Source organism: Mauremys mutica, chromosome 6, assembly GCF_020497125.1.
Source record: "Mauremys mutica isolate MM-2020 ecotype Southern chromosome 6, ASM2049712v1, whole genome shotgun sequence".
Taxonomy (NCBI): domain Eukaryota; kingdom Metazoa; phylum Chordata; order Testudines; family Geoemydidae; genus Mauremys; species Mauremys mutica.
The window spans coordinates 101,597,915-101,625,910 of record NC_059077.1 but is presented as its reverse complement, the minus strand read 5'-3'; the positions used below and the strand labels follow the sequence as shown (position 1 = coordinate 101,625,910).

The 27,996-nt window shown below is 38.6% G+C and overlaps 1 protein-coding gene and 1 long non-coding RNA gene across 13 annotated transcripts in view; one reads left to right on the top strand and one right to left on the bottom strand.

The window, feature by feature from the left end:
* BNC2 (basonuclin 2) overlaps positions 1 to 27,996 on the bottom strand; it is a 426,471-nt gene that overhangs the window by 5,274 nt on the left and 393,201 nt on the right. For 9 of the 10 annotated variants that reach the window (XM_045021595.1, XM_045021596.1, XM_045021599.1 and 6 more), the window contains one exon: positions 18,619 to 20,585. In XM_045021595.1, the coding sequence (XP_044877530.1) occupies positions 18,619 to 20,585 (1,967 nt within the window). Of the gene's footprint in view, positions 1 to 839; positions 871 to 18,618; positions 20,586 to 27,996 lie in introns of all 10 variants that reach the window. The other variant, XM_045021605.1, reaches the window with a different exon arrangement.
* LOC123372932 lies at positions 20 to 27,970 on the top strand. 3 transcript variants are annotated; one of them, XR_006580485.1, is made up of 5 exons: positions 20 to 165; positions 4,862 to 4,966; positions 10,501 to 10,617; positions 24,251 to 24,332; positions 27,398 to 27,970. It is a non-coding gene; the product is annotated as an uncharacterized LOC123372932 (long non-coding RNA). The 3 variants fall into 3 exon arrangements; XR_006580484.1 differs by having other exon boundaries at positions 27,286 to 27,970; XR_006580486.1 differs by lacking the exon at positions 27,398 to 27,970 and adding an exon at positions 26,103 to 26,209.

The following is a 27,996-nucleotide window of genomic DNA, read 5'->3' as shown; positions in this document are numbered from 1 at the left end:
CTTAACATTTTCAGTTTGCAAGTTAAGGACATGGACCTACAATTTACAACATGCAGGCTCACCAGGTCTGCCTGCTCATTATAAATTGAAGATCAGAATCTGAATGTGGGGAAGGGGAGAGAGAGAGAGAGGATTTATCAATGGAATAGCATAACACGCAAAAAGGTAAAAAGTACTGGATACAAAATTGGACAAGAGGGAACATAATGACCCAATGTTCTCTGTACTTTCGGGTCCTAGAGTAACATCAAGAGAAAAAATTAAAAGTCAGATATGGGCAGTATTTCCTAACTGGAAACGTCATTTTTAGAAAACCCACAAGAGCATATCTCTCAACCAGCTGAAGTCCCAAATATGATACAGTGACTCAGTATGGGTCATAAGACAAATACCAATGCAGAAACGTTAAAATGATGCGGGGTTAATTTATTTAATTTTCTATCAACTGTTTCATGATTCATCATGTCTGTTGTACATAATTTACAGTAATAAATGTGAGAAGTTAGAGATGGAAATGATCAAACCCATTCTCCTGCAAGTGAAGGTTACTGTTCTCAGACTGAGGATGGATTGGATATCAAACTGATACTGCACTTCATTTTATTCCAACCCGATCTGCACAGGATGTAGGTAAATTTGGGTCCAAAATGGAGCTCTCATAATGAGAGAGAGTTGAGAGGTATGTCCAAGGGTAAAGAAAAGTGGAAAGCATTTATTGTTCTATTCCCATGTGGGTGAAACACACTTTTCACACAAGCAAATATAGTACCGTTGCTTTTCGTAGGCACAGAAGTGTATTATTCACATCCCCACACTGCACTTACGAAGGCTGAGCTTACCTTGTGATAAGATCAGCTTTCTAATCTTTTGCTAAATCGAGATCACAAAAGAGAAAGAGAGAGAGAGAAAGAGAGAGAGAAAGAGAGAGAGAACAAATTCACATTCCAATCCAGACATATCTGGTTTAAAAAATAAACAAAATCTTAAAACGATAAAATACAGGTTAAAAAAAGTCTTGACTGTGAGATCATTTTCTGTCAGCCATCAGCTCATTTACACTGCTCTCGTGGTGGATATTGGATCAGCCACACAATCCAAAATCATAAATCAAATTAGACAAAGCAAATTCACATCATCATCCACAAATGAGCTCTAAACAGATGCAAGCAGTGTGTATAGACATGAATGATAAACAGAAGTTGTCCCTATAGTCCCTGCTTCAACACAGTTGTTCCTTGCCTTTCCAGTGTCAGATGGTAGATGACTCCAAGTGGAAGTTGCTAAGCATGGCATAGGAAATGCTTACTGTGAAAGCCTATATATGCTGACAAGCGGCTATGGTATCACCAGAGTTATTGCATGAGTGTAAAAGCATAGCTGTGCTTATCAAAATAACAGCTAACTGCAAACTCCTGAAATGCTCTTCTGGATTTATTTCTTACCATTTCTCCTACTCCTTTCCCCAACCCTTGATTTCACACTAAAAAGAATATGGGAATGTGCTGCCATTTAAAACTGGCTGGGTTAACTGTAGCTGTCTGTTGTTTCTCACACATCTGCATTTACTATTTCCTCGAGTCGCTGCTAGGAAAACAGCAGCCAGATGTGTAGTGAAAATAACTTCAAAATTCATTGACATGGTTAAAAAGATGCTCCAAATGGACATATGCTTTCCTGAGGATGATCTGTGAAGAGATGCAACCCCACTGATGCTATGATAGGGCAAGATGCCTCTGTGATTCAATTCTCACTTGCAGCAGTGGCAATCAGTAATCTAATTAATCTATGTACCAGCCCTTAATATCTGTCAGCTAAACGATGTGCAGAAATGTGTGGACAAGTTCTGGCACTCTGTTCAGCAGTGTCCCTTTTCCGCTGTCAGCAGTACTGTTGGCTTTTCCTAATATAATTACATTGACTTTTATTCAATTAAGTGCCATCCCTAGCTTAAAAAACCCCTACTTTATCAATAGATTCAGGTGTAATGCAATAATAAAGATGAACTCATGGCAGTGCATTAGCTCTGCTGTTCATAACTTTGGAACATAAGTTAATTCATAGCAGTCGATTTCCATTATGCAACCACAGTTCAAAAGAATTGATTATTTTACATTTATTTCTTAATCTATTTCACTTGTGTTTAATAATCCTCCTAAATATTATATGCAAAAATATTCCACTAAGGATGGGAGGACCGCACTGAGGGGAAAAACCTGCATTCATTTGGACACTGTGGGTTTGAAATTTTGCATTGAAACCAAAGCCATAGAGGTTAAAGCTCCATTAGAATTTGGAATATTCTGTATTGAAGTTGCCAGCCACTCAGATTGTCGGGGGTGAATGATTGGTGGCATAGGAAAGGGGAAAAAATGAGTTCATATTACACTGGGGGATGATTCTACATTCCTTCCTTTTCCTGTCCAGTGCATTAAGAACATGGCAGTGTGCTGCAAGATCCCAACTCAGGACAGCACTTAAGAAGGTGCTTGAGTGGCGTCCTGAACAGAGATGCTTTCCTGAATGACGGCCTTAGTGTTTCCAGAGCTTCAATGGCAAAGAAAGTCTGGTGACCCGGATGTCTGTGTGTGTGTTGCAGTGTGCATGTAAGGGTTAGGACAGCTGAGGATACAGGACCTGAGACAGAAGGCAGAAGGAAGGTATGAAAGCAGAGAGGACAGCCCATAGGAAAAGAGGCCTTGAAGAAACTAGCAGCATAAAAAGGGAGAAGGCCTGGACGCAGGAAGGCACTAGTATTAATAGCTAAAAGAGAGTGGGGCTTGGAAGCAAAACTGAGTGTGTTGAAAGCCATGGTGAAGGGCATTTTACAAATTCGGAATGGAGTGTATGAGCAGAGGCAGTGCTCTGAAAGCACAGAGCATAAACAGAAAGAGAGAAGAAGGAATAAGCAGAGCCCTAAAATTGTTGTCATCATCACCTCCTGTCTTCAATAGTGCAACTTCTTCCTCTTTGGCTTCCCCGTCACCTATATCAACCCTCACAAAGAAGCTGCTGCTATTTTTATCTTCCTTACCTGCAACTCGGATCACATCACTACCCCTTGTAAATCTCTCCAGTGGGTCCACCCCTTGCACTACATCCAGTTCAGGCTTCTTATCCTGACCTTCAAGATCCTTCACAACTCTGCCCCCCCCTTGCTTATCTACTCTCGACTCTTAGCATGTTAACCTCTGCTTCGGCAACATGCAAGCCTTTGAGTGCCACCTGTTTGACCGATCCTCCCCAAAATACCTGTGCTTTCTTCCACATCATCCTTTATGCATGAAATGCTTTCCCTGAACTGATCAGTATGGTTGCTACCCACTCCTCCTTCATATATCTTCTCATGACACACTTTTACTACAATGTCTGCAAAAAAGTGAACCATGTCCATTGGCTAGGCTGAAAGGCAGTTTGGAATAGTTAGTATTTATTTATGAAATTACATAACTAAAATAAATACAAATGGCAAATGTATGTGTGTGTAGAAAAATCATATATAAATTGGACATAGCAGATTTGTCTTTCTCTCCTTTCATCATTTGTATGCTCCTTGACTTCTTAGATAGCTTTTCAGGGCAGGGACAATGTTTGCTCCTACATTTGTACATCACCTACCAAAATGGGGCCCTGATCCTGATCAGGACCTTTGGGTGTTGCTATAACTTAAATATTAAATAAAAGGAATTAGAAAGCTGAAGATCTGAACAGAGAAATACAAGGTCAAAGAGGATCACCAAAGGACAGATACCAATCAATTGTAGAGATTGGGTCTACCCAATCTCAGGCAAGGGGTGAGGGGTTGTGGACCTGAGATTTTTAAAAACATTTCTATACTAAAAAGTGTACTTGTATCTGCTTAGCTAATAGACATTTCCATTTTGAATATTTTTTCCTTGTAAATAGGGATCCCCCCCCTCAAAAAATGTTGTACAATGCTGTTTACAGTAGCAAAAGTGTTTTACCGAAGTTCTAATCATTTTATGAAGCCCATAATGGCTCTAGTTTTTTTGGGTAATTAATATTCTTCTTCCATACAGCCATTCATGAATTAGTCATATGGTGGGCAGAAGAGTGTGGACAAATTCTCACCAGAGGGAAATTCTGCAGTCTAAACTCAACAATCTTAAGAATGAATCAGTACCGCTAAAAAGATGATGATGATGATGATAAAGATGAAAGCTGTGGCTGCAGACAGGCAGGGAGGTTATCAGACTTCCCAATTCACCTTTTCCCTGTCAGACTAGAAGTTCTGTGACAACCCTCAGCTGTATTGACTATGGATAGTTATCTTATATGACTGTGATGCCACTTGTGGTAATTTTTTCCTTTCATTCTGAAATTCAGTAAAATATTCTTCCATAAATAAAATGCACTGTATGTTCCACCCCACCTACTACTACCCAGCTTCACTTGCGAGAGATGGACTATGCATCAACAAAAGAAAGGGGATTATAAGTCTAAGAAATATGGTCAATTAAATGCACATGCCATTTATACAGCTCATAAATCTAGTCTGGTATTCTTCAGCAGTTCCTTTCAACACTTGCCAATGAGTCTGATTCTGTTAATTTACTATCTATTTGTTGGAAAGAAAAATGTAATGACTGTTTTATTTTAGTTTATTTTTATTTAGTATGAATGTTTTTTATTTTTATTTTTTTTAAGAGAGATGGAATTAATAATATAGGGGGAAATTCACCTTTGTGTAGAGGCTTGATACAAAGCCTATGCACCACTTAGGTCCAATCTAGGGGGTGCCCATCTGCACTGGGACAAAGTTCACCCTTAATGGACATTTGAACGTTGGGAAAATTGGATTGTGCAGCTTGGAAAGTGAATGCTCTTTTTATCCAAAAACTAGGTATTGTACAAAGCCGCCACTTAACTTCTTCAATGGAAGCAGACGATGCTCAATAGCTTGCAGCACTGGGCCTTGACTCTTTGGACAGCTTTGCTTTAAATTACTGTAAGTGATCCCGACATTAAGTAACGTGATAAAAAAATATTTGTAGAATTATTACATTAAAACACAACATAAAAAAATCCCTCTTGCTTCCAGGCAATAGTACTAATCAATCACTTATAACTAGAAAGCGGCTAATATTTTATTATGAAACCTTAAACCATACAACATTCAGCCGACATGGGGTTTCATTACTCCACCAAAACTCAGCACAGATTTGTCAGAATGTTTGCTACGATTTGCAAACACTTCCTAGAAGCTAGAGATAGAAATGATCTACCTGGTCATCCAGACCTTTTTTTTTTTTTTTTGCCAGTGCTATTCAACCCATCTCCCCTGGGGACATGTTCCTATGCCTTGTCAGCCAAGCACTGAGATTTCCACTATTCCTTTAGGTCAACGGCTTTCAAACACTGGGGCGCACCTCGTTCGGAATGTTTGGGGCAGGGGGAGGGGCGAGTGGCGATGCCAGGCGGCGGGGCTTGGGGAGGGAGCGCCATGACTAAGCTCTTTTTGTCTGGGTTGGGCAGGGTGAGACAACCAAAGTTTTTATCTCAAATGGGGGACTCAGCTCAAAAAGTTTGAAAACTGCTGCTCTCGGGAAACTTTTTCCCAGAGCTGCCTACAGATCACTAGAATTCTTTTCTGTTTTTTAGCTTAAATTTTTCCTTTGTACCACCCCATTTGTCCTAGTTATAGCCCCTTAGCCCACCATAAATAATTCCTCTCGCTCTTTGTTGGTGTGAACAAATATGGGCCAAGTTCCATAGGGATCCTCTTTACCCCAGAGGTTACAAATGAAGATTTATGGTTTTGTTTAAAAATTGGCAATTTCACGTGATTTTGATCCCAAACAAGGCAATAAGTTGTAGCTTTGCCTGAATTTCACTTTCAGTTTCCATGTTGATTTGAGCCTGAAATGCAGAACAAAGCCAAGAATATGCGAACCTATACTAAGCCAATTTTTTCTTTCTTAAAATCTCTGCACACTGAAAATGCTGAGTTTCATACAGCTAAAATCAAAGCATGAGAAGTAAAAACTTGGCTAAACGTAACAATGTGCATAGTTATGAGAGAAGGTCTTTGCCTTAACTCTGATGTTTCTTTAAGAAGGAAGTAGTAAACATTTTCCCCTATTTACTTTAAAAATGAATGAGAAAATAGTTCCTAGAACTTAGTTAGTATTGGAATCTGGTTAAGAAATGTTTTTTTTCATTTGCAGTTCTAATTTTCCTACTTTCTAAGTTGCTCTTCAATACTATCTGGCTGTCCTACATACAAAAAAAAAATCCCTCCATCCATCCAAGCCAACATAACATAGGTCTGAAAGACACTAAAATCATGGCTCCATTGAAGTCAAAGGTAAAACTCCCATTAACTTCAATGGAGCCAGGATTTCACACAAATGTTTTCAGTTTTAAGCAGATTCTGTTTTCTTCTTATCTGATCGTTCTTAATGTGCCTTAGGTTTGGGTTTGGTTTGGTTTGAAATAATGGCAATTTTAATATGAGGAGCCCGGGCAATAACATTGATTCTTGAGGCTTTAAAAAACTGAAAATATTAACCTTTCATAGGAAGAAAATCCAAAAGGTATAATACAGTTCAGCACCTATTAAAAAAAAAGTAAAGAAGTGCTTATTAAATGCAGGAAATGAAGGACAAGCAAGTTCTCGCAAATTAAAAATGTGGAACCCAGTCATTTCAATCCCTTTCAATATGAAACAAATCATTCACACTGGTCACGAAGACAGCTCCCGCTACACTCAAATTATTCACTTGAAGATAAGCTCCCACCAAACTCTTTAGGGGTTTAACTAATTTACTGCACAGATACGGCACGTCTGTTGTAATAACAGGTAGGATGTATTGGGGTCGACCATTTATCAGAATTAGACTTCTTTTCTCAATTCGCAGTGAATTATGCTGCCTACACTGCTCCTCTTTCTCAGAGCTTGCCATCCCCTTATGGCCCCTAATGTGGCAGGCAAACAAAATTGACAGTCTCATCTTGTCAACAAGGGGTGATTCTCCTGAGAAGCCATTTGACTTTGCAGAGGAAGCAATGTATTAATGTGCCTGTCCCAGGAATGTTAATCATCTTCAAGCTCCCCATAACTTTGACATGAACGAAATCACCAAATTTGTTTACTAAATGAATCGTAATATGCTAATAAGAGAGCATGACATATATGGTAAAGCCAAACAGATGGTTTCTTTACTCCACTTTGCAACTTTATAAATGTTGTAACTCTGAAGATGTTAGTGAGAATTATTGGTTTGTTGGCAGAGGCAAACATGCCTTTTGCATACTTAATCCAGAGCTACAGTCAAAAAACAATTTGTCATCACTGTGGAATGCATACAAAATGTAAATGTTGAGATGGTATTTTGGAAGGCAGGATGGCTGACTATGTGAGTGGATGCTCAGGTTAAATATGGAATTGATATTTGACTACAATGTTTTCTTCCCATACGAGGTTTTAGTAAAATCTGACAGGTTTGGGATTCTTGAAAGGCCCAATAATTCAGTACATACCTGTTGAGGTGTTAGTGAGACGATCCTTACGGAATGAACAGAATTACACTTTCACAACAGCTGTGTGTGCTCAGTTGCATCAAGGTCATGTCGCACTCTTAATATATTACTATTGTTGCCCATTAAAGATCAAAAGATATTACAAATGAAAAACATAACCACTGGAGTATTTGCCAGAGTTACCCAGAAATGATATAAGTTCATTGTAACACTTCAACTTCACACTTTATTTGCCAGCTGCCTGGAAGCAGAGTCTCATTACAAAATAGCCAGCACTCTTGTCTAATATCTGGACTAGTGAAGAAAGTTTAAAATAAAAAGATTTATCTCACGAAACATTTCCAAAATGAGGTAACTAATTATAAAAATATTACACAGCCAGAATTTAACCTCATCTGGGGCATAATCTTTCAACATGAGTTGTGGGTGCTCAGCACCATTTAGAATAAGGCCATTTGTCCTAGACTGCTACTAGAATCTACCTGAGCCTTAAGGTGAAATTCATCCCAAAGCAGAGCACGCCCCACAAGGTCCTATACACCACGTATCCACTTACCACATGTGTTACGTGGTGCTTAGGGTTTTGTGCTGGCCCTCTGTGCAGAATTTCACCCTTAAAGAATACAGATTTCCTGTAGGAATTTGTTGTTCAAGTAATACATGAATTGACATTTATTTTTTAAATATCTTTGTAAATATTATATGATCCAAGGTTCATAATCAGTCATTTTTTCTTTACCACAGCAGGCAAAATTCAATGGGTTTGAAGTAATTTGTGCAAACAGTCTCTTCTGCTTTACATCTAACCCATGAATTCCACTTTGAATTTCAGGTTTGAGTGAATGCAAAATCTCAAAGTGAAACTCAGTCTTTCCTGAAACCAAAATATATATATTTGTCAAGAAGTTGGTGCAAAGCGACACATTAGATCAGATTTGCTTGGAAGGTTCACAAGCCTTTCAGTGATTTTATTCTGTTGTTCTTTTATTCTATTATCTTCAGTGCAGAGCCAAACCTCATGCGCTATTCACCCTGCTTTGGTTATCTAAAAATGCTGGATTTATTTATATAGAACCAGAAGAGATATATAACAAAATACTATGTGGAATTTCAACAGGGCTTTCCTATTAGTAATTTTACATTACTGAATAAAGTACAACTTTCAGGTCAACTGATAGCTGATTATCCTAAACAATCATACCAACTCTCTCCACTCAAACCCCAACTCCTCAGCAATGCCAATCCTCTGAGATTGTTCCATACATACCATTGTCAGTGGTTATTAAATTCTCAACTTTTTACCAAGCCACGGGAGACCATGCAAAGAGATCTAAGGGAAGTATGAGTTCAGTTTGCTGTCCAAGGATTATTTTGGAGCAAGACACATTAGCAGCCATCCCAGCCTGGCGCTTATATCTCATTTGAAACATCTACTCATTCCTGACCAACAAAGAAAATTTCAATAAAGTACTTTTACTGGTTTAACAGCAGTGAGCTCCTGGGATTGTCAAAGTGCTCAGTCTTCTCCGAGGAGAGAAGGAATCAGCAGCTCAAATATAATTAACCTTCCATTCCCAATGCAAACTGCCACGCACAGGAGCTCTGCAGTCTATTAGTGAAGTTATAACGGCCAACAGGCAGAGGCAAAATTGGTCAAAAAGTTGGCTGCTGCTGTCATATTTTTAGAATTATGATTAATGACACTAATAATGTGGATGATTACTGATATGTGTATCTCCTGCAGTTTATCATATTGCACTGGCTGCCTACGTCCACAATAAACATGATGCTATCATTTACCTCTTTATTGAAGGCAATCCTTCTCTTGAAGGAGCACATTCTAATTACTTTGTAATGTTTTATGTCTTAAACATTTTGCAGCTCTGGACCTTGCCAACTGCTTCATGTCTGCCATTGATTAATTACAGAATGTTTAATCAAAATTTAGAACCTAATATAGTCATTTATGAGCATGCTGCAGTGCCAAGGTAGTTAGGCTCCTGTCCCAAGTTTGGAGAGTGGTAGGTTCAAAATGAAATCCCAGAAATGTTCCAGGTGCCAAAGAGTTGTTTTTTTTTTACCTTAGATGTTTTGAGTTTGCCAGTCCTAACACTGTTGACAAATGGAAGGTTTATCTACCTAGCTGGTAGGTTTTTCTGTTTGTTTGCTCGGATTGCCTTTTTTTTAAATGCCTTGATTTTTCCCTTTATGCCTTTGTTGGTGGAGTGGCCTCCCAGCTCCACTGCAAGCTTTCCTTGCAGCAAGAGCCCTTGCAAATGCCAGTCAAGAGAGCATAGTTTTGAAGTGGTTAAACAAGTGAAAAATAATTTGCAGGGACAAATACATAAGTTTTTTTTTAATGTGGATTTTTATGGTACTGTCATACAACCATTCACCGTTGAAGTTAAGTGTTTTTTTAATACCATTACTGAACTGCTGAAATGGATGCTAATATAGCTTGGAGTGCTAATGTCAAGTCCTGGTAATAAAAAAGACAGACTGCTGAATGAAATAATTTCAAGTAAAAAATAGAACAAAAGTGCTCTCGCTCTCGCTTTCCACTTTTATTGAATTGGGACTGACTGAGCCAATTGCTTTAGAAGTCTGTAAAACACAATTACTAGTGAGCTGACTGACCCAGCAGTGCCCCCTCTGTGACAGAACAGACTAAAAAGGCTGCAGAATTAGTGCTGCTCCCATATCTGGCTATCAGACCTGAGAGACTTACTACTGAGGATCTACTGTCCTCTATGGCAGCACCTGCATCAGCTACATGCAGCTGCTTCTTAGATCAAGGGCCCATCTTACCTTCTCACGGTAGACCTGATTTCTCTCCCTCTTCATTGTATTTTTAGATACATATCTATCAGTACAACTGTATCAACTATCTACATCAGTAGATAGATAGTTTTTTGTTTTTACATGTAATGTGCCAGACACAAAGGCAATAGTTAAGATTTATGGGCAGCAAAATTAACTGTCTTCCATTTGTATTTTCAGCCGTAAACAGACAACGTGTAATTGTTTTTTATTGTGGCAAAGCAAAGAAAAGGTGTGTGTGAGAGAGAGAAATGTACTGAATTGAAAGTGGGCAAAATTTTTTCTTTCGTTACTAAAGTAAGTAATAAAGTTTGTAAAGAACTTAGTCAAGATCACTAATGCTTAAAAGTACCAGCTTTTTATCAGAAATTTACAATTTGTGTTTTAGGTCATACAGTTTGGCATGGGGATGGAATTTAGGATTTTTTGTTTGTTTTTTTCTTTAAAAAAAAAACAACAAAAAAGAGGATGAAAACAAAATGACATTAAAAAAACCCCCCATATCCTCAAGCCAGTTCCACCTCTTATCTCTCTCCCTCTCCATCCCAAATGCTTTATATTTATATACATATACACCAAAGTCCTTTTTTATTCATAGCGTACATTTTTGGCAAACACAAAACTCTTTCATTTCTCTTCCATGTCCATTTATATGAAGCTTGTAGGTGCCTTATGGCAAAAATGTTAAATTATTTCTTAGGCAGTGTCTTTAAGGAATGCTTTTTAGGGCAAGCTTAAATATGAAATGAGCTCTTAATTAAAAAAAAAAACTTTCTTAGCACAAGGCAAAGTGCTCATGTAAAAGATGATGCCGGGAACTAGGAGGCACAAGTTAAAGCTCTAGGATTTCATTAGAGGACATATTGGATTTGGAACTTACGGCAACTAATACACAGTGATCATTATTAAAATGGCAACATACACACCGTCACCGTCGCCACACAATGGTATCTGTGATACCACAACATTTCCTGGCATCCCATAGATCCTGATGTGGTCACTATTGTGTAAAAGTTGACTTTTTAATTGTTGCTACTGTATGTGAACATACAGTTGGTGGTCTCCAGGCTAGTTCCCAATGGACACTGGGGACCCATGTCACAAACACGCCACATAACTTGGCACGCTAGGCAATCTTTATTGAAGAGAAGCTCGGGATTGAAAAAGCTGTAGGTCAGGATTAAGGATTAAGAGCTGGGTTGGGTTTTTTTTTTGGAAACTTGCACTTATGCTGCATATTCTTCCCTTGACACAGTCATACATGTAATTTTCATAGACAATTATGAGAGTTAAACATATAGAGCAGAGCAGGACAGGGCCAGCCCTAGACCAAATGGTGCCCCAAGTGAGGAATGTCTTCGATGCCCCCTCCATTTGTTAAACATTTGAATACCTTAACTTTTATTGCATTTGTAGCCCATTTCATGACTTTGATGTATGGATGCATACATGATTTCTCCCTGTCATAGAAGACAATACATTTCCCTTTTATGGCTATCAACAAAAGCAACACCCCAAATCCAGCAACCCCCTAAGCCTGGCACATCAGGCAGTTACCTGGATCGCCTGCCCCTAAATCCGGCCTTGCATCAGCGGAAAATATTCCTCCATACATGCCATGTTCCAGCCAGTGCTTTTACTGACTTAATTATGTTTACCACCTTTCTTAATGCTTGTGGGTCAGTGAATATTTAGATAGACTTTGCAGGTCACTGAAAAGTCCTGGATTTACTTTTGCTGATTGACACAACAATATAAAATCCTGTGTTATGTGGGGCAAGTTTAGAAGATGTAAGCTTTACCTTCATTTTCAAACTACTACAACAATAAAATGCAGGTAATAGATGTCAATACAATTCATTACTGGGTGAAAAAGAGAAAGAATTTCCTCCACAACACACCTGATCCTGCAACCCTTACTCAAGTAAGCAGCTTGGTGTTAGGGCTTGTCATGTGAGTAAGATAGGGCTTTTATGCTTTTATTCCCCACGCTTCTTTTACTTCATCCTCTACAGTAAAAATGAGCTGCTACACGGTAGCTGGTAGATCACTCATATAAAAGTTAATTCACTCTGTCCTTCATTCTGTCTTCCTTACTCGGACTGATTATATCATACTCTGCATATAGTCGCACTGACATCTGTGGAACTACCCATAGAAAAAGTTACTACTCAACATAAGGGTCACAGAAATCATTTCTTTACAACCCAGGCTCTCTTGTGAAAGAAAGACTTGTTTGAATGTAAAGAAACAAGCACATTTTAGTGACTTCCTAAGGAAACCTACTGGTTCATAGAATTGTACAGTATATTCACATATTCTTTTTAAAACTATGAATTCCTGTACCAAAAGCAAATGTGTAAACAGGTTCAGATTTGAAAAATAATATAGCAAAAACTGGTTTTGATTGTCTGGTCACAATCAAATAGATGTCTTAAAATGTTCTCTTCTTGTTATTAGTGAAGGGAAACAAGCTGTATCTGACAGCTAATGATATTAGGGGAAATATATTAATAGTCACCATAAACTAGTGTTGAGTATCTTCTTGGAGCTATCTGCTCCTAAAATCGCGTGCATTTCTTGAAAAGCAGTTTCTAAAAAGTTTTTTGTATAAGTTTCCAAACATAGCGGGATGATGAAAAAATGGATGCTTTTGTGTTGAGGAGGTGATAACAGGAGGCAGGTAGCATGTTTTTCACATCTTCACCTCTGTTGATAATGTATGCAGTGGCTCATCAGAGGTATCTGATGTTAATTTATTCAAGCACACCTGTACAGGGCTGGAAGTCAGGTAAGCAGATGAGCAAAAAGTATATGTCTCTGCTTTTTCAATACAGCTACCCAGAGGCCTATATGCGCACAAATTTAGTTCTGGAGATGTCAGCAGGTTTTAATAAACTAAATACAGATGTCTTACTCCATACAAATCAAGGAGTTTACATGTTTAAATCTGGACTGATTTAACTAGCAATCAAATGGCAGGATCACACTTGGCACCAATAGTTGCCTCATATTTATTTATAAGTAACTCTAAGCAAATATTATTTTGTTTTAAAATTTATTCATGGGCTGAATCACCTTTCCCACCTTGCAGAACACACACACATGCTCACTTTCTGAGAAAATTTAAAGAGAAACCTGAACAATTAATATTCTTACTTTAGTCAAAGAAAGGCAAAAAGGGAAAGTTTCGTCTTTGTAACGCTAAACAGGTATTCAGGAAATACATTTATTTTCCATATAATTAGGGCATAGAAAATGGGGCAACATGTCCTTATTAACACAGCATTCCAACCTAGTCCTAAGTAACAGAGATTTTTAAATTGATGGTACCAATATAAAATAGTTTTTAACTTATTAAAATGCAATAGAGCTGATAAGGAGAAGAACAGGTGTTTCTTTTCACTGAAATACTGACATTAGTTTACCATTAAGGACTGGTCAAAAATGGCACCTCTGATTTCACAGGTATTGAATCTGAACCCAAGCCGCCTTTAACTCTACAATTCTAGGTGAGGGATGGGAGCTGAGTTAACTCAACTACAATATATTTTCTCTTCACTCTCTCCTACCCCATCTGCCTACCTCCTCACTTCCTCTCCAGCTGATTACTAACGAATGACTCCCCCTGCCCCATCCAAGAAACTTTGGAACTTCCCTGTCTTCACTGAGCTGGAAAATACCCTCTTTCTATCTGCCTGCCTGCCCTCACCTTGGCCTGGTCTATGGCACAAAAGAGCTTATTGAGTTGCTGGCTCCAGAATACTGTCTCTGAGGAGCAGCCCACCCATTCCAGCTTACTTTGTGAGGCAGGGGCAGTACCTAGTTTAAGCAAAACCGAGAGGGAGGCTGGGAGTGGAAAAGCAGGAACAGGAGGGACTTACTCTGTGAAGACCCCATCACTAGGGTGACCAGACAGCAAGTGTGAAAAATTGGGATGGGGTGGGGGGTAATAGGTACCTATATAAGAAAAAGCCCCAAATATTGGGACTGTCCTTATAAAATCAGGACATCTGGTCACCCTACCCATCACAAACCTTTCCTTCGTCACAGACCAGCCCTCCTCCTCCTCTGCTGGCTATTCACTCCAGGATGATTCCCTTTACAGAAACAACAGTCTCAACTAAAACTTCTCCCTTTCTCCCACCCAGATGAACAAACTGTACCCGGGCCCACATTCAAGCCTATTTTTCAGGCAGCTGTCCAGCATATCCTTGTCCTATTTCTCCATCTTCTTGACCACTTTCCTTGACAGAGATGTTTTCCTGTCCCCAGGCAGACTCTTGCTCCTGTCTGACACTACCTCCTTTGGCATAATTTCTCTTATCTTTCACTCTTTGTTGCTTTCCTGCAAGAAGGCATACCCTATAAAGCTCCACTAGTAGAAGAACTGAAGTGTCATAAATGCCTGAGCTGGTGGGAGCAGAAACAGTAAAGGATTCTGAGAACAATGGGACTGAAAAGAAAGAATGAACAAAAGAAAGAAAGAATGAATGCACTGTTCCCTTTAGGAAAGAGATCAAAGTTAAAGATACAGATCATAGATTTCATAAACACTTCTGGTAACGGGTGGGAAAGGCGATGAATAGAAAATTAGTTAAAAAAAAGAATCCAGACACTGTGGGGCTTAAATCATAAAAAGCAACTTCTTATGAATTTTAGAAGGGATAACAGAACCCTGTGGAGTTCTGTAGGCTTTCTGTCCCTTCTTTTGTCTGTTATATCTTGAAAAATTAGAGGATGCATGGTAGATTCCATGTCAGTCTATCCCTCTCAGTCTTCTGTTCGCCTTCATCCGATTTTAGAAAATATGGATAGCCATACTGTGTCAGACCCAGTCATTTTAATATAGGACATCCCTGCATATAAATACATCTCAGGAGATATCCAAAACTTTCAGATAAAAGGGTATTTGAATGGTAGGGAAGCTGACCAGCTGCCTTAGGTAACTAAGGTTGCACTCTGGACCTCCATCCCTTGAAAGTCAGTTTTAAAAGGGCCATACTCTAGGTTACGAACCGGAGCAGCAGGGGAGTTTTCTGGGCCCACACTAAGCCTGGGGAACATAACCAAATTTAGATTAACCAGAGTTGGGTTGTACAAGGTTATACATTGTACCAGATGCCATTGTAAGAAAAAAAAAAGATCAAAACTATTTATCACCTTATTAAACTCAAACGTCTTCACGGCTTGTTTTATTTTTAAATAAATTTATAGAAAAAATTTAAATGAGGAAACCTCACTAAATCCTGCAAGCCACATGGTGTTGGGAAGGGTCCAAAAGTTTTTAGAAGGTGGCATTAGAAATGCTTTTTTAATTTGTAAGGACAGCAAAGAACTTCTGGATTCATCTGGATAGTCAAAAATATTCAGTAATCCAATAATCAAAATGTGAAGACTTATTGTTACATACACCTGCCCGAATAACTGTCACATCAGAACATGACAAGTATGTCCAGGCTCACTTGCTATTGCACATTAGTTGGATATTTCTTGTTTCTGGTACAGCAATTAAAAGCGAAATAGTTATAATTAGGTTTTAAAATTAATAGTCCATTAAGGTGACTGGAAGAAGTTCTCACTTCTCAATGTTATTGCTTTCGTTATTTGGCAGCAAAGCCAATAAGACTCCATAGATTAGTTTACATCTTCGAGGCTCTGTCTGAAACCCAAAAGGCTAGAAACTTAATGATCGAGGCTTTTTTCCCTTTAAATAAAAAAGATTCTTCAAAAATCAGCAAAAAATCCTTCATTGGGTAGGCTACGTGGCTTGGATAAAATAAGACTCTCCCTTCAACTCAACCCTTAATAAACCATTTTTTTTGAAGATTAAATAAAAAGAATGTCTGATTCATTCTCATACCCCTCCTTTTGCACACTCTTTCATTTCTGTGCACTTCTAGACTTCCTAGTCCTGGACAAGACCAGACACGGAATTGCTGAAATACAGTGAACAATAAAGATGCTTTCTTATGATACTTCCTGACCAAATGTCTGCAAAAATTATCAGAAATCTTGTGAGAGTTCCTGGTTTTTGTCAGATTTTTCCAGACAAATTCTGCAGACCCGAAAGTTTTGGTGAGTCTCAAAAAGCATCAGACTTGAAGGCCATCCAAATTGTACCTAGCCTTTAAACCTTTTAAAGTACATTATCACTACCTGAAATCCTCAGAACTTGTGGATTTCTGTTGTCCCAAGTTATCAGGAAGACTCTCACATAATTGAAACATATTTTGAACACTATTTGTGTGGTGAAACTGGAAAGATGTTCCCATGCCTAGTACAACCCAAACTCATATGTAAATAATAATTTTATCTTTAAGAAAGCAGTCTGCATTTTAAGTTTATGAATCATATATTTCACTTTTATGGCTTGCTTTCAATAAGCTAAATCAAAGTATCCTATATAGATCATGAAATACTTTCAAACTGTGCCCTGTCTTTAAATGTTCAGTTCTCATAAATACTTTACACATGTCATCATGATGGTCTTTTTCTCCTAATATATGTTCACTGAACTAACTTCTTTATTATTAGCATAATCTATCAAGTTAACTGTTTCCTGATGAAATTTAACATTCCAAATAACATTCCAAATCCTAAACTAGCCACTTCTCTTTTTGCACACTGAATACAAAACGGGTTTACTTAGCACATGACTGACATTTTATAACTCACTTGAGAAAACACATAGACTGAGCCAAATTCTGCACTAACAAATCCTCTGCAATCCCATCAACTTTAAGGACACAATGTGTGGTATAAGTCAGCACAGGATTTCACTTATTGAGGCCCTGATCCCGCTGGACCCTTATGTCCAACTCCACGGAGGCTAACAGGTCTCCACAGGGGTGGACCGACTGGCAAGACAGTGGCCTTAATTTAGTTTTCGGTGTTTGATTTTAATTGATCTCATCTCACTGGTGAAACAAATTTTCTAGTTTACTCTAGTCTATTTACCGTTTTTTCTAATTTATGTTCACATTTTCTATTCAGTGGATCTCAGAACTGACATGCTGGAGCTAGACTCTCCAGAAAAAGTGAGATTTGGCTTCCTAACTTTCTTTGCACTAAATTGCTTTTATTTTATATTATACCCTGTATCCAGTTGCAAACCCCAGCAATTTCCACGGAACAAGGTACAGGAAATGTGTGTGAAATGTTTAGCTGAGTTCAATTTCCTTCCTCAATCTCTCTCTGCTGAATTTTTACTCCCTAATGAAAAATATTAAACAAAAACAAAAACAAACAAACAAGCTCAAGTAATGAATCACTCTCACCATCACAACACGAACCCAATGCTGTGAACCTATAAGGGATATTTCATTGTGTAACAATATATTCATCATCATGAATGAGAGCTTGTTTTCCCGAGTATGGAATAACTGTGTTATCCTACCAAAGACCACCTTGACCAATTCCATTTATATTACATTTTTTTTAGGAATTAAAAAAAATATTTTAAAAAAGGCCAAAGAGGTTTAGGACCAGCTGCTTCTGTTTAAGCCCAATTGTTTCAGTACTGATGCAGCATAACTACAGTGTGACGTCATCTGAAGGCCCAGCAGAACATACCCTTAAAAATATGTAGGGGTCTAGTCTCCCCGATCTGCATGTACGTTACCCCATCAGAGTGAATGGGAGTTACTCACAGCCAGAGAAGAAAATAAAGCTGGACTGAATGGTTATATTAGGAAAAAAAGATACAGGTTCCCCCATGGAAAGAGAGAACCATTTCGCTAATGTTAACATTTAATTTTGTTTCTTATAATTGTTTATAAGGCAGAATGAATATCCATTAATTATTCCTATTCATTTGTACTTAAGCCTACAGAGATGGGGATTATTCTTGTATCCTATTCCTATGGTTCTTTCCCTCCATCCATTTCTGTTTCTATGTATCGATGTGTATGTGTGAAGATATTTCTGTTGTATATAATTATTATATATTTAATAGAAGCTTTCCTTGATTGGAAAGCTGTAGGGAGAAAAAGCTGAATGTATAAAAGCTGCAGCTTATATACAAAAGTGTATATACAACACACACACACACACACACACACACAGAAAGAATGACATTATCTAGCCGATCACATAAGACAGTGACATAGTATATACTATTTTGAATGTCAAACAATGAAAACCTAAAGTGATAACACCCCCACAATGCCAAGGGGGCATGACTGTCACTAGTCATTACTGTGTCTCTCTCTCTATTTCTTCATCTACCTAAAACTGGATTTTCTTATATAATTCGACACACTTAATAATGTAGAAAATCAATTAATATTTACTGACCTGTCTCTGCTTCTCCGTGACGGGAAGGCAGCGTTACAGCCAGCCACTGTGCAGACATGCATCTCTTTTAAATGAACATTCCTGTAGTGAAGCTTCACACTATAGGAGCTTTTGAAACTCTTCTTGCAGACATAGCAGATCTTGGGATCTGGGCTGGAACACAGGTCCCCTTCTGGGGAGAACTTTTGAGGACTGTTGTAGTTGAATGTTGAAGTGAAACTTTCATGAAGGGCAGCCATACTGGCACTGCCCCCATTATACAGTCCATATTGGCTCATGTAAAACATATCATAGGTAGGGTCTGTAAACTCTTCCTTCACCTTAATTACATCCCGGTGAGAAGATTCGTTGTGATTTTCATCTGCCATTTCACTATTCATCATAGACTGTTCATTAGATTCATGGATGTGTTCATCACCTTCCATGGATTCCTCACACAATTTTGGCTCTGAGGTTTCTGACTCATTTTCATAGTCTCTCTCGTGCTCTTGGTCTTCTGAGGTCATGCTGTCTGCCCTTCTTATCTCTGTCCTAGAAATGCATCTGCTTCTACCATTTTTAGAAAAGTCTTTCACAGACAATCCTGGGCTCATTTCCTCCTGCGAATGGCAGTGATTGTCATGACCAATATCATTAGCCATCGTGCTGTTGTCATTAGCCTCATCATCTTCATCGTCAAACTCATCAGCAGTATCAATAACTTCCTTTTCTATTTTAACTGGCATGCTTGACTTCCTTGGTTTCTTCTTAGGGGCCAGGTCAGCATTAGGTTCATGGGTAGGCATCACCAGCGCAGGTAACGATGACTCTGAAGGAAGAGGAGGATGCTGCTCCACTGAACCACCTGTTGGTATGATGGGACTGGTGGGTAATGAGGTTGGAGGGCTCACCATCTCTCCAGGAGTAAGTAAACTTCTGTAAAAAGGAGGAACAGGCTGGACAGTCTTTAAAGCTGGAAAAACCAGCTGGCTAGAAAGAGGGTTCTGTAGTACAGGGTCTAGTGGGGGAGTAGTAAAACCCATTGGAGGCCGACCAGGGCTTGTTAAGGTAAGACTGGATTTTGTACTTGCTATGACAGGGGTGGCAGCTCCTGATGTAGCACGGATTAGATCTTTGTCTCGGTTGTTCCTTAGCATAGGCATATGAAGGCGGGGGTTAGGGTTAGCACTGTGACGATTGCGACTTCTAAGAGAGCTGAAGACCATGTTGCAGCCTTCAATCGTGCATCGGTGTTTGATTTTCAGATGAACTGCATTGTAGTGGATTTTGAGAGTACCTTTGTCATAGAAAGTTTTACCACATGCATTGCAGAACACTCTCCCTTTTCTTGACGCTGATCCCATTCTTCTGATTCTGTGAATCCTGAATGAGCTTTTTGTGTGCTCAGTTTTGGACAAATCATTGATGGGTGTAGATGTTTGAACGGGAGATGCACAGGCTGGCTCAGTTTTGGGTTCTACATTTGTGATGCTGGTCAAAGCATTCCTGCTGGATGTCTGCTCATTCTTGAAAGGAGTGGGGGAAACTTCAGATTCACTGCTTTCATTATATTCATTTTGGGTAGAAAGGCTTGGTTCACGCAGCCTCAGAGCCGGCTGTTCCAGCAGGAGGCCATTTGGAGGCAGCCCCAGCAATGGAGCAGAGACAGGATTTATGTACTGGAATGGAAGCAGAAATGCAAGGCTGTTAGGGATGTTTTCAAAGTGATGAATGCTGGAAGGGTTGCTGTTCTCCAGGTGAGCAAGGAGACTTGGGCTCCTAGTGCGATTATTGCTTTCAATAAAAGTCCTTATATCTGAATCTGCCTTTGAAGATGGCACAGCCACAGCCTGCCCTTCCTTTTCTTGAATTGCCATCAGCTCCACGATGGACTTGGTTTCTCCAAATCTCAGAAACTGCTGAAGGGTAATAATCTCTTCTTCCCTGGACATGATGGCCCAGCGGTCCAGCACCTTGCCTGCAGCATCCTAGAGGCCATATCAAAGAAACAACAAAGACAAACACAAAGAAAAAAAACTTATTGATTCTGCATAATTATTGAATTCGATAGAAGGTGCTCTGCTGCCTGTACATGAAACACTAAGCTCAGAAAACAACATGCAAACAGTGTTAATAGAAGTCGATCCACAAAGCAAACTTTTCTGCCATGCAAATGTTGTAATTAGAGTCACAGTTAGAGAAACAGATTGAGTTTAATAATGTCAAAGCAAACAAAATGTAGACTACTGGGGCTCTGTGATCTAAAATGCCTTCAATACTGCTATTATAACAACATGACCTATGTACTATGCAACTGTTTCGCATACATTAGTTTAAGACGTGAATTCTTGCTGTGCAGCCCACTGTAAATACAGAAAACTGTACCTTAATCCTTACAAAATGGTGACACTATAGGAAAGAATGAAATAAATGCATTTGATAGAATTACCTCTTAAATGTAAGTAGACATAAGACTGAATTCAATTAGGAGCAATCTTGTAAAATGCATCTCAAAGAGTTTGAACCAAGACAATTAAAAAGTAGCATAAAAATATTAACAACATACATTTTTCCACAAGAGCAATATATAAAATTGTATTTATTGCCAACACACATCAAAAGGCTGAAACTGGGGGGAGGAAAGGAAACACTGCTTTTGAGTGTTACTGAAATGTTACGGGCAATTGATTGCAAACTTCTAACCTGGATTTGATTTACACTTAAAATATAACTTTTTTACAGTCTTGTTATAAATGACAGTTACAAATATTTAAAAAGTAAACATTTGATGGATGTGGATAACATAAATGTATAAAAATGTTGTCTCTTAACATTGCCTTCTGATAGCAAGGGAAAAGTCCAGAGAGAATACACATCAGTAATCAGTACACTATCTGTTGTTAAATATACATTAAAAAGCATTTCACACTTTCATTTTTGCTAGTAAGTATGAGATTTGCCTGAAGGTAGAACTTAAAAATTCTGCACTGTAATGTTAGGCAATCCATTCCAGCATGTATTGATAAAAATGTATTAAAATACTTACATAATGAATACATTTTATCAACATCTCTCCCATTGGGCTAATGCTGGACATGTCACCACCTCTGTAGCTACCAACAAACCCTGTCCCGTGACCATCAAGCAGAGATGCCCCAGTGTCTACTGCATAGAACTGCCAGATAACGCTGAATGGAACTCCTCCGTGCTGTCTTTTTTTATTTATTTATTTATTTTTAAATCTTGGATCCCAGGTTTAGAACCCTGTCTAAACATTCAGGAGTACCCTATGCAGAAAAAATCATCAGAAGTGGTTTGAGTAGAAAAACAGTGTATTTATATGAAAATATGAAAATTATTTTCCATATTACAGTAATGATTCTAGTTTTTTTCACATTAATTTTATAGCACTGCACATCACAATTTTCTCAAATGATGAAACATACACGTAAAACTCCAGCTAGGACTGGTTTTGCTTATTTTAGTTCTGATTTATCTCAAATCATAGGATGCAAAGCTAATGAAATGAGTTAATGTCACTTACGTTGCAATATCTTAGGTGTGGCTATGAGCCACTAACATGGTTCATAATACTGGGTATGAATGATACCACACAATCCAATCTAACAGGAATATATTTAACCCATGACAGAACTATAACGATGGGGAAAACCTTAAATTAGCCTTAATCCTGCAAGTTGATCCATGTAGGCAGATCACTGCCATGTGGAGCCTTCATCAATGAGGATCTGTGCAGATTAAGGGATCTCCTTGTGAAGAGCTGCTTGCAAGATAAGGCTATAATTTGTTGGTTTGGTTCAGTAAGCAACCAAAGCTTTGAATACTTTTCCTAACATAGTAAGGGATTCTTTAACTCCTATAGCCTTATAATTCCACCTCTCCTGGTGGAAAGGAATGCCTGTTTTACAGGAACTCAGTGTGATTCAATGCAATTTATCCAAAAGGGCAGGAAGTCCTTGGGACTGGGACTACACTTTCCTTTCTTCCAAATTCCAAACTGGTTATCTTTTGACTATTTTCCCTGCATACTTTTCAAAAGGTTCCCTATTTCTCCATTCAATTCCACCACAACCTCCACTAGGCTTGCCCTTCCATGCCATAATGATTCTACATTTGTAAATACCAGTATCTCATCTGGACCCTAAAATGGCCTCGCACTTCAAATTTTGAGCCCTCCCCTCTCCACTTCCCCAACAGCTTTTACCTGAGTCAGAGTTTAAATACAGGGGAAAGGTCTCAACTCATATTGTTTGGAGGCAGGAGCTGAGAGTTCCTGAGCCCAGATTTCCAGAGAGAGTCTGGGACTGTCTGATTGCTGCCAACTGTGGGTGTTTGTAATGCACTATTGGTAGCAATTTATGTTTTTTTACATCCAGAGGCTTGTGTAGTAGGAAATGTCTATTTTATAAATGTGGATAGATACATAAATAAAGAAATGAGATTTGGATTGTGCCGTTTGCATCTGAACTATCCATGAGACTGGAAAACAACAGCCTTCTCTGTTTTGGAGCCCATAGAAACCTACAAGTAAGAGATCAAGAGGCCAATTAGATCACTCAGGAGACTTGGTGGAATTGTGTTTTATGGCACATGTTCTAGTATTTTGTCCAGCCTGGGCTGAAATGTCCCACGTGATGGGGTTTCCACCACTTCCCTTTGGAGGTTATTCTGCAGTTTAATACATATCCTCACTAAAAGAAGTTTTCCTAACACTTTGCCTAAATTGTCCCTCTCTCAATGCCAAAATGTTACACTTATGTATACTCTTACAATATTTATTATAGGATTTTCTAGAGTTGGGGGGAGGACTATGAAACATTGGGGGCCAGATCTTCAGGCTCAGCTACAGTGCCAATGAGCTCTTAAACAAGCAGTTGAGGATTTGATTGGCATTGGAGATCCTCAGCTGGCACAAAGACAACAGCCCAATGGAATCAGACAGTTGGCTTAAAGCGACCTTAGCCTACTCCTACCGCCATACTGAGTGATAGCTCAGCACAGCTAAAGATTCAATTACTAATTCCCTAAACCACCCTGTGACCCAATCATTAACATCTTTAGGGCCAATCCTACAAGCTGTACAAGGACTAGGTTGCCAATCACAGCTCCCACTGTCTGCGGTTCACTGTTCCAGGCCAATGGGGGCTGCGGGAAGCGGCGTGGGCCAAGGGATGTGCTGGCTGCTGCTTCCCGCAGCCCCCATTGGCCTGGAACAGCGAACAGCGGCCAGTGGGAGCTGCGATCGGCCAAACCTGCGGACACTGCAGGTAAATAAACCGTCCCAGCCCGCCAGCAGATTTCCCTGATGGGCCGCGTGCCAAAGGTTGCCGATCCCCATTGTAGTTAATCATGCAAACTTCTGACAGTTTTACTTTTAGAGCGAAAAGGTTGATGAGATAACATCTTTTACTGGACCAACTTCTGTTGGTGAAAAAGACAAGGTCTGTGTAGCTCAAAAGCTTGTCTCTCTCAGTTGGTCCAACAGAAGGTATTACCTCACCCACCTTGTCTCTCTAAAAACCTGGGACCAACATGGCTACACCACCACTGCAAATTGTTTGGATTTTGTCAGATTTTGAGCAAATCTTTATTTTGTTTTCCATGTTGTGAATGTTACGTTGCTTTACTGAAGGACTCATTCATATGAAGTAACGAATATTAAAAATGCATGCTATTGACTTCAAGACACTGTAGGATGGATTCATGAATAACAGGTAGATTTTTTTTTTTTAAGAAACAGCAGTTTATATTCACAAGTTGTCTATTGTTAATTTTTAGCTAGAAATACAATTTTTCTAACAATATAGAAAAGTGGTTTGGGTCACTATATTTCATAGAAAATATAGCACCTATGTACACTGCATAACGCATAGTTCAATATTTACATAGTGATGGTTTCTATAAATCACTGTAAGTATGTATTAAAATTCAGAACTAGATAAAGAGCAAACAGGAATGTCATTTTTTGATAAAACTTGAAAATTAAAAAAAAATCTAACCATTATCCCTTTGAATTAAGCTATAACTAGCTAGGGATCTCTTTGTATACCTTAATACTTGATTAGAAGTTCAAGTCCTTTCTTACATGTAATCGATTTCTTGTTTCTTACAATCTCTCATACTAAATTTTCTCCCCAAAGCTATTAAATCATATCCACATTTAAATTTTTCATGACAAAAGGCTCCAATTTATATTACTTTTTTCAGCTCAGTACCGATTAAGAAAAAGCCTCCTGTGACAATATGTACAAGTCAGTCAGTCAGTGTAAAGATACCAATGTATGCTTTTACCTTTAAGCAAGCCAGTAGACAAGCATGCTTAACCTCTACAGGAATACAATGGATGCTCTTGCTTCCCTGGCCATACAGCCTGATTTTATATATTGGTGGCTCTCTTCCGATTTCAGAAAGAGAGAATTCTTCAAGTCTCTAAACCATATAAAACTAACCTCTAAGGGTAGAAGACCTATAACCTTAAATCTTCCTCTCTCCAGGTCTAAACACATACTCAATTTTCTCTCTATCTATATTATTAGTATAGACATAGATACACATATACACACACTATATTAGGTCTGTGAAGCAGTGCCACGGTTAATCATGCTGAACTTGTCTCCTGATTTTTACTGACCTGTAGGTTAGGACGATATGTGTCAGGATGTATCTTGTCCTAACTTCTGGGTCACATCAGAACAAGTGATGGGTTTAGGATGATTATCTCAGATGATACAAATAGGTTAGAGTAGAAGACAAACACAAAGTTCACTCTAATTTTTATGAGTTTAATTGGGGAGGGCTGGAAAGGGGGAGATTTGATTTCATGGCGCTCTTTGAACTTCTTGTACGTTTTTGAGTCAGCCTGAAAGCCTCTCAACTTAAAAGTTGCCTATTTAAAAAAGTGAGCGTAGCCTCTATGCAACATATATGCCTTTTCAACCTAGAACTTGTGTTTTAAAATCAAGTTGCTTTAAACTCTTTTGAAAAGATTCCTATGATCCCCATTACCCTGTGCTAATTTTATGTAGAAACATACACACACACTCTTTTGCAGGCCTATTTTTAGCTCTCTAATTTACTTCTTGGCATAGCTAAGAGAGGGTGTGTTGATGCGCATGCACACGACTGTATGCACACTGAGAAATGATTACACAGGAGTTGAGATTAATAAAAAGGTTAACATAAAAAAAATAAGAACTCCTTTTTAGAAAAAAGTGCAGATTCTGGGAAGCACTCAGGGAATATTTTCGAGCACTGTTGTGATAATTTCTGAGAAGCACTTGAAATTATGAGGAAAAACAACTTGGCAAAATTATTTATTTTAGCAAGGTTGCATCTGCACCTTAAATACACATTTCTTGGTACAAACTGACCAAGCATCCAGAATGCAATGATTAAAAAATATATTGCATGGAGATATACACATTTGATTCCTTAGCCCAGGAAGCAAATCAAGGTTTACTGTGCAATTATCTTTCCTCCTGTAGATTTTCTAGCTGATCTTGGGGAAATATGTTGAAAGTATGGCTGTAACAACTGAAAAGCAGACTGAAATGCACTCAATCATACTATAATTGCACTGGATGGTTTTAATTAGGGTGCAGACAGAATATCAACATTTGTTTCTGATAAAAAAAAGCCTTACATAATTTCCATGATTTGAGTTTGTTGTTTTTGTTTGGCTGAGTTTCTCAGGAGCATCTCCTTACTTCCAAATGAAATTTCAAGCTGGGGGAAGTTCATATCCCATCTCTTTCTGGGAAAAAAGTGACCACAACATAGAGGTGCATGAGCGCATATCTATTTACATAGGAAAAGCCAAAATGCACCAGATCATGCTCCTTTTCAGAACAGCGGCAAAGCTCCCACTGATTTCAATGGGCACAGGCTCTGGCATTATGTCTAGATTTTCATGAAAATATTTATTCACATACTTATTTTCCTGCTGGGCATTCTTTACATGCCATATCGACCCAAGCTCTGCTTTGTTTTTGCAAACATCAGAAAGAGGTATATACACCAGCTTGTTGTGATCATACATAAGCAGCTGATGCCAAATTCAACATTCCCAACCTACAAAAAGCCACGACTTAAAAGACTTTCCCATCCCTAACCCCACATACCTTCCTCATCCCTCTCTATTCCCCCATCAAAATGTATGATAAATGCTTTGGTTGTGAGAATGAGGGGTCCTTTCCTTATGTTTAGTGCTGCATCAGAAACCAACACGACACAGCACTACAGAGTTTTCAGTCAATAATGGAAATCTTTAGCTTTTGGCTTAACTGCTACATCTACTGTACTAAAAAAACCAAAAGAGATAGATATTTCCCCCTACTTCTTAGAACTGGATTTATTTGCTTTCACCTAAAGATATGGGATGCATATCAGGTTTTTTGCTTATGACAGCTAATAGAAAAAGAAAGGCTTTTCCAGCACATCAAAGTATAAACGTGAAGGACACTTTCAAGTATGTATCTAACTGCAGAAAATAAGAGGTATGCATAGCTTCTGTTTTGTATTTATTCTTGTTACCAGTACAAACTCAGTTCCTTCTCAAATAGTTCACTCCAACCCTCATATTAAGGTTCCATTTTAATAACTGTATTGCAACTTTCATCCAAGTGGACCCCAAAGAGCTTTACAGACTTTTACTAATTGATATTACAGATTACAGTCCAAATTTTGCTCCAGTGTGAATCTTGACTTCATTTGACAGCAAATGGGATATAATTTAGCACTGCAGCATTACAAAGAGCAGAACTTGTCTCCATATATGTAGGCGGAACATCACAGAAATGCCACCAGGACTGGGATGGAACAGAGCAGCTGTCTAACTGTGCACAACAGCACTTCACAACAAAGAAAGTGAAGAATACCATGTCCAACTGAAACTGCAAACGGAATTTAAGTAGGTGGAATGTAATAACCACAGTTGAAATCCGGCCAGGATATTGGCGTTAACCACCCACACTCTTGCTAAAAGGCTTCTGGGATCTTTACTGACCAAAAGCATTCAGATCCTCTGTTTTATATCTCATCCTAAAGACAGCATCTCCAGCACCACCGTCCCCCACTATCAATCGGCTGGAGCATTGGTTCAGTACTACTACAGAGGGAACAGTATCACCTACTAGATCACTAATTATCAGCACTTCTTTAGGATCTGGATTTTCTCTAGAGGACTTCCATCGCTCTCTCTCCAATATAAATCCTCTCTATTCCTAAAATCCCATCAACCTTAAATCTCCACAATAATTAATCTCTTTACAACATTCTGAATACTTGGCCCTGTAAGATTGTGGTATAATGAAGTGAAGCGTGTTGGAACAAATAATATAAAGATGCACAGAGTCAAAAGAATGTGTTTCTTGACTAAAT